This window comes from Centroberyx gerrardi, chromosome 7 (genome assembly GCF_048128805.1).
Source record: "Centroberyx gerrardi isolate f3 chromosome 7, fCenGer3.hap1.cur.20231027, whole genome shotgun sequence".
NCBI lineage: Eukaryota > Metazoa > Chordata > Actinopteri > Beryciformes > Berycidae > Centroberyx > Centroberyx gerrardi.
Genome location: NC_136003.1, coordinates 7,521,319 through 7,533,768, shown reverse-complemented (window position 1 = coordinate 7,533,768; position 12,450 = coordinate 7,521,319). Strand labels below are relative to the sequence as shown.

The window sequence follows — 12,450 nt, the reverse complement described above, 5'->3', positions numbered from 1 at the left end:
CACACAAACACACAGAGAAACTGGCACATACAGACACAGGGACATAAACACACACATACACACACACACCAACACAGGCACAGATGCACACACATAAATACATGCACTGAAACGTCTCAAACACATATATACAGACACAGAGAAACACACACACACACACACACACACACACACACACACACACACACACAACCTCTTCAGGGAGTAGAGAAGTGGGATGCTTCATTCTGTCAATTTTTAAGACAAGCCAGAGGAGGAAGTTACTGCAAGCTGCAGAGGATGGAAGACAGTGGAGAGCCTCACTGTGGATCAGCAGTTTAAGATTAGATTAGATTAGATGAAACTTTAATAATCCCCGTGGGGAAACTGACTCATCGCACCAGCACAGAATCAGATGTAGATAAGAACGTATTGAAGATAATACAGAAAAAAACAGAAAATACACATTAAAAACGTATTAAGAAACATATTAAAGGGATACATCAAGGTTTTGGGAGCTTGGGCCTTTGATGAGAACAGAGACACCAAAATCATCCATGTGTCCCCAGTAGATCATTCACTCCGGTGCTCCATGCTAACTCTTTAGCATACACTATGTTGAGTGATAGTAGCTCCATGCTAACTCTTTAGCATACGCTATGTTGAGTGATAGTAGCTCCATGCTAACTCTTTAGCATACACTATGTTGAGTGATAGTAGCTCCATGCTAACTCTTTAGCATACACTATGTTGAGTGAAAGTAGGCCACTAGCATTATCCAAAGTCTGACTGACCTTTTAGCAACACAAATATAAAAACTGACGAAATGCATTATAAAAATGTATTATATGATCTTCAGATTCCAAAATTTTTAAAATTAAATATAATTAAGTATATGATTGGTTTACGATTGTTTTCATTTTCACATTTATTCCAGATGGTATATTTCATCCTAACGGGCTTGAAAAGTCTTAAATTGTAAGGCGCCCAGGTAATGCATCACACCGTCTTTAGACACTTTTAAAATTAAAGCGTGGAGTAGAAAAGTGAAGAATGTCAGAATAAGAACAGAATAGATGTTTCTCTTGACAGAGGGAGGATGAGAGAGCGCGACAAGGTCGAGGCAGAGATGAATAAACTGAGAGAGAGGTAGAAATGAATTACGCAGTGAATGAGAGAGAGAGAGAGAGAAAGAGAGATGGGGAAGCGGTGATAGAAATGAATAAATGGAGAGGCAGAGACATAGGGAGGCCATATTTATAAAGCTGAGGTAGAGATGAATGATTTGAGAGAGAGAGAGATGGATAAAAGACTTTCAGAGTGAGTGGGTGAGACTCAGACTGAGGTTGGGGGGGGCAGAAACGAGGGAAGTGGTGATGATAGTCATGAATGAATGTAGAGGCAGAGACATAGGGAGGCCATATTTGTTATGGAAACTGTGAACTAGGGTGTAAAGTGCCTGCGCAGAATAAATGAAATAGAATGAAAAAGATCGCTGAAAACTCTCACCTCACACATATTTGACACACCCACTTGTGGCTCTTGTAACAACAATGTGTTTTTTTTTCTGTGTTTTTAATAGGCCCCAATGGGCCAGTGGGGCCTGATCAAGGTCTATACATTGAATATGGCCAAGACAATGCTGCCAACATTGAAAAGTTGGCAAAAATGGCAAACATTTCTTTATGCTGGGACATTAAGAAAGCATGACTCTGTTTGCACTGGAAGAACAGCGCCCTCTTCCTGTAAAGCGATCCAGCAGATTTCCCTCCAAATCCGAGTCGGTGGCGAACAATACAAAATGCAGTGTAGAGGCTATGAGAGGCTGCCAATCTTCTTGGCGATGGTCTCGTTTGTTTACTGCAATTATCCTAATGTCTCAAAATGAAAGTGGCAGTGATTTATTGATGTTAAAATGCTACACATAGCACCTTGAAATTTGACTGGATGGTTGCCAGTTTGAATCCCTGGACCAGCCGGGGAAATGTGGGTGGGGAAAGTGAATGAGTAACTCTCTCCTCTCCCTCAACAACTACAGTCAAGATGCCCTTGGGCAAGGCTGTTAACCCAAAATTGTTCCAGTTGAGCTGCTCAGACTGAAGACTGGTTGTACTGGGCAGCTCCCAGGTGTGTAGTATTGTGTGAATGTGTAGCAACTTGGCGCTGGAAAGGGGCAAGTGTGCTCAGTTGACTTTCTCTGGATAAATAAAGCTTAAAGAGTAACCAAATTTGTGGTGAAGCCTGACAACTAATGGTGCAAGCTGGAGTATTGAACTGGCCATCTGCTATTGGCTGGTCTTTGGTGCCAGGTGATGACATCTTCTATAGAGTACAACAGGTGGTGACATCACGTGGTACCAAAGACCAGCCAATAGCAGATGGACAGTTCAGTCCCCTACTTTTCACCATTAGATGTCAGGCTTCACCACAGATTTGGGTTTGGGGTTTAGCTACTCTTTAAAATAAGATTTAAAAGAGTTTTTTACTTTCTCAACACATGACTCAACCCTCTACAGCCTTAAGTCCCTTTGAAGGTTGAAGGTTGTATCTAATCTTGATATCTCCCCCTCATTTTCTCTTCCCCCCCATCCAGAGAGCTAAGATCGGTCCGAGCAAGCACACAGAAGGCTCGGCCAACGCCACGTCCCGGTTCGACTCCAACGGCAACCAAGACCGCATGAAGCTCTCTGACTTCAACTTCCTAATGGTGCTGGGCAAGGGCAGCTTCGGCAAGGTGAGTCCCTGCTGTGTGTGTGTGTGTGTGTGTGTCTGTTTGGCTGTATGTGGCGTGGGTGCATGTATGAGTGCATTGCTGTGTGCATAAGTGTGTGCTTTCATAAATGCCTCTGTGTGCGTGTGTGTGCGTGTGTGTGTGTGTGTGTGCGTGTCTGGTTGAATGAGCGTTAGAGCTCCCTCGCCTCACACACAAGGACACACTCAGAGCTTAGAGAGGAAAGGATGGGGAGAAAGAGAAATAAAGGACATGAAGTGCAGGTAGATAGAGATGGATGAAGAGAAAAGGAGAGAAAAGGACAGAGTGGATGATGTGACGAGTGGAGAGAGATGAAAGGAGGGAGAGAGAGGGAGGGAGGGGCGGATTGAGGCAGAGGAGATGTGAAAGCATGGCAAGGTTGACATGAATGAATTGAGAGAGAGGTAAAGAATGTCAGACTGAATGGAGAGAGAGAGATAGAGAGAGGAGGGGGGAAACATGGCGAGGGAAGACAGATATGAATGAATGAAGATCGAGGCAAAGAAAGAGCAAGAAGGGGGTAGAAAGAGAGAGAGAGAGAGAGAAAATTGGGTAAAAGAAAGGGGTAGAGAGGCAGAGGTGCAGAGAGAGAGAAAGAGAGAGAGAGGTAGAGGAGAGAGAGAGACCATTGTCTGTGTATCAGACCTGTGTGCTGGCTGCCTGCTGTTTCCATGGTAACAGGCATTTAAAGCGACACGGATACGTCAATGTGGAGAGACGGAGTCGAGGGTCGATCATTACTGGAATACCCAGCGCACACACACACACACACACACACATATGTACTCACACACTTTGTTTAGACACACACACACACACACACACACACACACACACACACAAACAAGCGTTCACGTGTGCCTTGATTTTAGTCATTCCTGAGTTTGCGTGGGCGGCTGGTACCTTCAGCTGCTCTTTTTACCACAGTGTCTGAGGACATCTGCATCACAATATTGCCGCTGCTATTTCTCTATGGGCGTCCTTACAGCGTGATCACAACACACACACACACACACACACATACACACACGCCTGGACACACAGATTCTGGTCTGTGTTGTCAGGAAGAAACAACAAACACACACACGCATTAGCACACATGTATGAAGTTGATTTCCATCCTTATCCCTATAGCTGCAACGCCTACCTGGAGCATACATTCATGCGTTTACATGTCATGAGGATATCACCACTAGTTAGTTATTTTCTTAGAAACGTCTAAAGTCTGTATGTGTAAACGCCCGCCGACAGGATTCTACGTCAAACGGAGAGCCTCGGAAACTTTCCTCAGGGTCTCGGCAAGACCGGTGAACCATTCTCAAGTGTTTTTGACAATTCTGTTATTGGGCCCAGGGCTAGGCTATTTTTTATTACAAAATAAATCTAGTGTGGTGCAAGCGTCATTTACGCTCTAAGCCAGCGCTCCGTGAACACTACACCTAAATGAAAGGCATTACGCCAGCTTTACACCTACGCTACATGTGTCTGCTGCTGGTGGCTCAAGTCAAGTGTTATTGTATAACCTAGTCAAGGCATGTTTATTTATATAGCCTTTTATCACAAGCATGTCTCCAATAGCTTTACATACCATATCATATACATGTCATATACCATACTACATCACTATATACCATACTACATATAAACCCACACAAACAAGGGGAGAACATGTAAACTCCACACAGAAAGAATGAAAGGATAGGATAGGAGGAAGGATAAGAGCATCAGCCTAAAATGCCTAAAATGTAAAAGTGAAATGTAAAAAGTTTAATGAAAAAAACCCAACTTCAATTCTAATATTTGGGGAAATTGCCTCCAAAATATTGCCCATGTATCCTTGCATGGACAATGTCTTATGTCATTATGAAGCCCTGTGGTGGAATTTTATTAATATTACTATTACTATTATTAGTTTTAGTATTATAGCACTTTTCAAAAAACAAACTTACAAAGTTCTTCACAACCAAGGGAAATACAAATGAACAAAGAAACAAATGAAATAGATCAATAAAACTGAAAAAACAATCAAGTAAAACAGTAAAAACAAAAACAAAATCTCCCATAGGGATAAGACAAATAGAATAAATAAATAACAGGCAAAGAAATGAAAAAGAACAAAGATTATAATGAGTAGTCTCTATTTTATGCTGCTATAATGTCTACCTTCTGTGAGAAATTAATAGACTTGAAAAGTCATGTATGACAAGTTTTATTATTAACAATTGTGTATTATCATAGTTATCATTATTGTTAGGTTTCCCAGCCATTTAGTTTTATGAGAACGGCATTCTATGCCTCCATTTTTTACCATTTAATGGGATTTTTAGGACGGACTAATAGCTGTTATAAAGTTTTTATGAAAACGGGTAGAGCAGGATTTTAAGCTGTAGCCCAGAAAGTTGAGTTGTCTGTCATCCCTGTTCCCTCACCATCTGTCCCCAGTCAAACTCCTAGTGCCTACTGCCTAGTGATGACAGATGCCAGACTGTGATTTGATGTCAGTCATGGACAATTACGTGGATTGAATATTCATTACTGAGCGGCCATCGAAGGAGTGATACATTCACCAGTCCACAGGATCTGATCTAACTATCCATTGTGCTGTTTGGTTGAGCAGCTACTGTGTGTAGAAACCTGGCTTGATTGTTAGAGGGCAGAAGTTTGGGTCAGAGTGGGAATATCACTGGGTTCCCATCACATCTGTTTCAATGAATTTAAAACATTGTGTTGCTGTGAGGTTAGAGATTTTGGTAATGGAGGGAGTCAAAACAAATCTGATTCCAGTTCCTGTAACTTTAACTAAGCATGATGAACTTGTTTCCTGTAGTTGGTTCGATCGCCTTCTCACTCCTAACAAACCGCACTGCAGCTCACTTGAAAGAGGACAGAGACTCACATTTTCAGGTGTCAATCGAGTTTCGAATTACATTGTTCTCACCTGGCCAAACGAACTGAACTAAAGGAGTAAACATGCTTGGTGTGAACGCACCCTTACGCTGGCACCTAGTTCTCAACATTAATGTCTAATCTCACCATCCATCTCAACAACAGTAGGCTAATGGGACGGCTCATCCTGTCTTGAAACATCCTGCTCAGGAGTTCAGAAACCAAATTGCATCAGCAAGCAGAAAGCCTGATCATACCAAGAGCTGCAACAGTGTTTTACTACCCCACATTGGCCATTGTAGCTCAGCCATCATGATGATATATAACTCCTGTCCCAGTCGGGAGGTAGATTTCCATACTTTGGACCCCAACTGGTATCCTTTCTTTTCAGCCAGAGCCACTGGCTGCTCTTCTCGGCTGTTTCAGAAGCTGCCTTTGTGGCCTGCTGCAAATCCCTCACCATGAATCATAACTCATGCACTCAGTCAGCCAGCCCAGCTTTAAATTCTTCTCTGTCAAATCTCAAATGCTTATTTTACATGTTCATAAATTGTGGTCAAACTGGCAATAGGGAAAGCTGATACAATATGGTATGACGATACAGTGCAGTACAATACTATACAACACAATACAACACAGCACTATATAATACAACATACTGCAGTATAATAAGTATAATACAATAGAGTGTAGTGCAATACAATACAGTTTCATTTATTTTCCCCCGGGGAAATTCACTTTGCAAGAAACACAACATACATAACATTTGCAGTGAGAATATCTTCAAGATTGCTCTTCTGTCAAATGACCATGAACAGTATTCCTGGATAAAAGTTTCAAGGCCATAGCCAAAAATGACTTGCCACGACTTAAAGGGTAAAAGGTAGAAAAATAGCAACATATTTTCTAATATTTGGAAAAATTGTGTCTCTTGCCGTGGACAATGTGTCACGCTGCACAGTGGCCCTGCTGTTGCTCGGCGCCCCGTGCATCTTTTGACTGCAGTGGCATTTTAATCTTGGGTGTAAAAGGGGTTTATGTCTTCTTCCACAGTGTTTGTCTTGTCCTTGTCCTTGTGCTTGTAGAAAATGAGCTCAGGGCCAGATGGTGTCCTTCCTCCCTGTTTCAACTTTATGGAGTTTGTATTTACATAGAGTCACACTGGCACCATATGGGATGTGTGCACGCACGCGCGTGTACACACACACACACGTCTAGATGTGTGCATACTTGCAGCATAAACCCAACTACAGTAGATACAGAAACTTTAACTCTGAAAATTCTAACTCAAATGTTGAACTGTGGCTGCCCCCTACACACACACACACACACACACACACACACACACACATACCTGTGTCTCTTTGTCCATCTGTGCTGCGCTCCCACTAGAATCCCAAACCCAGTAACCCCTGTATATTATCATACCTGAATATTTATAAGGCATAAACAGCAAAGTTACTTAGTTTTCTATCTCATAGGAGAGAATTTTATGAGGTGGATTTAAGGTCACTGTGATTGAGCTACTCTTGATAGTTTCTGAGAGAATAATGAGTGTGATGTTTTCCATTGCCATTTTCATCATTAAGCTTACACACTTCAGCTGTTTTGGGGATTGAACCTGTGACCTTTTGGTAACAGGACAGTCTTTCTAAGCACTAGGCTATCTTGTTGTCCCAATGCCACCATGTAGAGTAGTATATTGAATACACAATCAATCAATCCATCAATTAAAGTCTTGTAAAGAAGGTTCCATTGACTAATTTTTCAAATCATACCTCATTGAGTTCTCCCCATTTTTTTATGCAAATTTACAGAACAATTTTTAATAAAGTTTTATGGATAAAATAGGATAGGATGAAATGCTTTGTTAAGGTCCCAAAATTCAATTAGCCCCACAGGAACTACAAATACACCACCATGCTAGACATGTAATGGAAAGTTCAAACGTTTTTCCCTCCTCCTTCCTGCCTGTTCACTGCCTTGGTTTAAGATAAAGCTTTCAAGAATTTTTATTCGTTTTCTAGACAGTACAGGAAAGAGCGATAGGGAAAGGAAAGCCATGCAGTCAGTCGGCTAGTTTCAGCCAAATAATCGGACTGGTCAAAGACGCGCTCCATCTGTGCTGATAATTCCCATAAAGTACAACTAGCCTCAATTTATGAGAAAATGGAATTGGATGCTATGCTTTGTATTAACCAAGGAATAACCAAGGAATCTTACCTGGCAGAATAAGGTTTAGTGAAGTTAATGCTGTTAGTTTACCTTCAGCGGTTGAAGACAGCGTGTTACATCCCAAAAATACGTTTAAAAGTTGTCGCATCTCTCAATCAAAATGTACTGTGAAAAACACCTAAAACATTAGCTGCTAAACCAGATGACAAATTACCATTGGTGTCATTGACAAGGTAGAACACATTTGAAACTCAGGCTTCAAAAGCTAAGATATGGACTTTCTATCCTCTACAATACAAATTGTGCTGCAGGCTTTAGAATGTATCTCCAACTAACGCTCACACGCATGATTCCGATGTACCTGACTTTTCCTTCTTTCTAGATTCCTTGAACCTAACCGGGAAGCTAGCTGGTAATGCTTTTTATCCTTCTGTACGTACCCTACATTGAAGAAAACTTTCAGACACAGACTCATTCGGACAAGACAATTTAACCATCAGAGCACAAGTAAGACTTAGTAAAGTAAAACATCCTATTGGAGAGCGTGCAATGTCCCTGTCTACAGTTGAAGCTCTTTCAACCGAGTTGAACTTTTTTTCTGGACGGACGGATTCGTCCAATTAGAGGCGTCCCTACGTTTGTTTTGGGAATAATAGTGGCGAACACTGTCTGAGACAATGCAGTACACAATACAGTACACATTAGGTCATCAAAGGATTACAAAAACAAAGCCTGGTATAATGTTTTAACATAAAATTGTAGGTTTTCCAGGTCAGTTTCTTATTGAATTTATATTGTATACTCTAAGCCTTCTTGGCATGTTTTCTCCTTACTGTACTTCTGCCTCGCCCACTATTTTGACGTTCCAAAATGAACAGAACAACGTTTTGACATTCCAAAATGAACTGAACAATCAATAATTCTGTCCGTTCTCTGATGGACTGACATAAGGGCCGAATAAGGCTCATTCAGTTCCCCTACCCAGTCAGTCCAGAGACTGGAAACCTTTAAACTCAAGTTTGGCCTGTTGTTTAGAGCTAGGCTATTCAGGAAGGAAGATAGGAAGAGAAATAGAGAGGGAAGGAGAGAGTTGAGAAATAGACAAAGAGGAAGGGAGAAAGGAAGAGGAAAGAGGAGAGGAGGAAAGGAGATGGGGGACAGTGGAGATGAAAGAGGAGAGAGGAAAGGGATAGTGTAAACAAGAGAGGAGCGAGAGGAAGAGGAGAGAGAAGACGTTTACCCTCGAAACTGTAAGTAGCATGTGTCTGACCTTGGCTGAAAGAAATTTAAACTGCAGTGGGAAGCACACACACACACACACACTCTCACACACACACACACACAGAGGCAGTGATGTCGTAGCGTGTGTGTGTGTGTTCTTGGCATCCGTCTTGTCCATCTCCAGGGAAACCGCACCCATAGATGATAAGTGTGAAGCTGCCACCCGCGCTGTGTGTGTGTGTGTGTCTTTATGTTTGTGTGTGTGTGTGTGTGTATGTGTGTGTGTGTGTCCTGCAGGCGTGATTGCGAGCAGATGTGTTCCCAGATTTCTCGATTAGAAGAAATATGCTTCTGAATTGCTTGACTGCTGCCAATCTTTCTCTCTCTCCCTCTCTCTCTCTCTCTCTTCCTCTCCTTCTCCTTCTGTCCCTTTTAGACACTTTCCTCCTCCTCTTCCTCCTCATCCTCCTGCCCAGCGCTCCCTCCTTCAATTTTACCTCCACTTTTTTAATCCCGCTCTCTTCGCCCATCCACCTTCCTTTATCTTCACCCCTCCCAGCCCTCCCCGCTGTGTGCCCTAAAGATCCTGAAAAAGAAATGTGAAATAATCCCCTCTTCCTCTCTCTCTCTCTCTCTCCCCCTCTCTCTCCCTCCTTCCCTCCCTCCTCCGTCCCCTTCCTCTTCCTCTCCCTCCCTGATGTTAGTGAAGGGCAAAGCGGAGCTGTACGCCATAAAAATCTTAAAGAAGGACCACATAATCTCTCTCTCTCTGTTTGACTACACCCGTCCCTCAACTTTCTCTCCGTCCTCTGCCCTTCTGTCATTCCCCCTTTCCCTCCTTCTCTCTTTCTCTCCCTCTCTCTCTCTCTTTCTTCCTCGGTGAAGTAAGGCGGGTGTGAAGAAGGAGCTGTACGCCATAAAGATCCTGAAGAAAGACAAATCTATTCCCATCTCTCCTCCCTCTCTTTCTCCCTCTTTCTCTATCTGTCTCCCTCCCCTTCTCACTCCTTACCCCTCCCTCTTTCTCTCCCTCCCTCTTTCTTTTCCTCCTTCCTCTCTTTTCTTCCTAGGTGATGTCGTACCGTAAGCGTAAACGGGACAGAGTTGTGAAGATAGATGAAAAAATCTCTTCCTGTATCCTGCCTCTCCTTTCTCTCTACCCTTCCTCCTCTCCTTCTTTTTTCTTCCCTCCCTCTTTCTTTCCCTCCCCCTCTCTCTCTCTCTCTCTCTGTCCCTAGGTGACATGGCAGAGCGTGAAGTGACAGAGGAGCCGAATGCCATTAGATCTTGAATAAAGATGAGTTAATCTCTCTCTATCTTCCTCTATCCTCTCTCTCTCCCTTCTCTCTCTCTCTCTCCCTCTCCCTCTCTCCCCAGGTGATGCTGGCGGAGCGTAAAGGCACGGAGGAGCTGTACGCCATCAAGATCCTGAAGAAGGACGTGGTGATCCAGGACGACGACGTGGAGTGCACCATGGTGGAGAAGAGAGTGTTAGCGCTGGCTGGCAAGCCTCCGTTCTTAACACAGCTCCACTCCTGCTTCCAGACCATGGTAGGTAGGAGATAGTGACGTGTGTATGTGTGTGTGTGTGTGTGTGTGTGTATGTGAGTGTAGCATGCATAAGCACGCACATACACACACTTGTAAAGCACATCCACAGGCATACACACACATACAGCGGGGATTAAGAGAGTTTGGGAAACTGTCTGGGGAACCTTGTGTCCCCATACACTGCTACATTTGTGCTTCTACACCATGGTTTGCACACATCCCAGCAAGTTCAATGTTAACCCAAATGATTTACGTGGTAAAATTTCATATTAAAACAGCTTTGGGAACTGTTTGAGCTGGTATCAGAAATATATTTAAGTCCCAATTTCACAAAATGATGCAGGTAGCAGCTACAGACTTTCATTCTGGCGTTATATTTACATGGTTTTTCAACGTTGGTGCAGCCGGTCGTATCAACCTCTATTCAATGTCAAAATGTTTGCTGGGACGGTTGCATACGTACACACACAAGCACACACACACACACACACACACACTTGCCCATTTTACACTGTTTTAGATAATTGGATTTTCTGGACTTTCTGTATATGTCTCCCAGATACACTGACACACTTCACAGCTCCCTATACATTCACATTATATGTATATCAGAGGTCAGCTGCAGTGCTGTGTCCTGCCCCAATACATACACTGTGTGCATGTAAATTACATTCACATGCTAACTACATACACACAAGCACATGTACATGCACATGCATCCATCCACATTGTCATTTATTGTTTTCATAATGTGGGCATTGTGAAGCCCTTTAAGACTGTAACAGTGATTAATGGCTATACAAATAAACTTGACTTGACCTACACACACACGCACACACACACACACACACACACAAACCCAACGTTGAGTGTGTTAATCCTCCTCAGCAGTAATTCTCTGACTAGAGGAAGCAGGCAATTATAACACACACATACACACATATAACATATAAGCATACAGATACACACATACACACATTGCATGCACACACAGACGCCGCTCATATATACTGCAGGACTTTTTTAGGGCAGTTACAACACACGAACATACACACACATACTGTATATATACATATACATAAACACACAACATGCATTCAGATACACACATACACACACATACACACACAAACATACTGCATGCATATACACACTGCTCACATATAGGACTTAGCAGGCAATTATAACACACGCGCACACCACAAGCATACACACACATACGCTCACATATACACTGCATGCACTGCACACACACACGTTGTGACACACACATAATAAACACTAAGACATACAGTGACACCACACTATTTTCTCCAACACACACACACACGCAGCTACACACACAATCCCTCCACACTCCGTCACATACTGTACGATATTGGCAATTACAGTAGATAATGGAGAGGAATTGGCTCTCAGATGGGTGTCACTGTGCTCCCTCACTTTAAGACTGATTGGATGGACAGACGACAACCCGCTCACCTCTTTGTCTCTCTCTCCTCCTCCTCTTTCTCGATCTTTCACCCCACCTTCCTCCCTATCTTCCTCCTCTCCGCTCTGTAATTGCCTCTTGTTTGACCTATCTGCCACTTTCTACCCCTTGCACTATCTCTCTCTTACTCTCTTTCTCTGTCATCCCACCCCCCATATATCTCTTCCCCTTTCATTTACTCTCGTTTGACCCATCAACTACTCTCTATCTCCCCCCTACATAATCTGTCTCTCCCTGTTTTTTTCCATAACCCCATTTGTCTCCCCGGCCACCTCTTGCCCTCTTTAATGAGCATGTGCTTTTTGACCTCTCTCCCCCTCGCTCGCTCGTTCTCTCTCTCTCTCTCTCTCTCTCTCTCTCTCTCTCTCTCTCTCTCTCTCTCTCTCTCGCTCCA

The 12,450-nt window shown here is 43.0% G+C and overlaps 1 protein-coding gene across 1 annotated transcript in view; it reads left to right on the top strand.

The window, feature by feature from the left end:
* The window catches only part of LOC139921870 (protein kinase C beta type), a 97,410-nt gene that overhangs the window by 60,758 nt on the left and 24,202 nt on the right, over positions 1-12,450 (top strand). The window contains exons 9-10 of the mRNA XM_071912251.1: positions 2,573-2,713; positions 10,391-10,564. Coding sequence (XP_071768352.1) covers positions 2,573-2,713; positions 10,391-10,564 — 315 coding nt within the window. The remainder of the gene's footprint in view (positions 1-2,572; positions 2,714-10,390; positions 10,565-12,450) is intronic.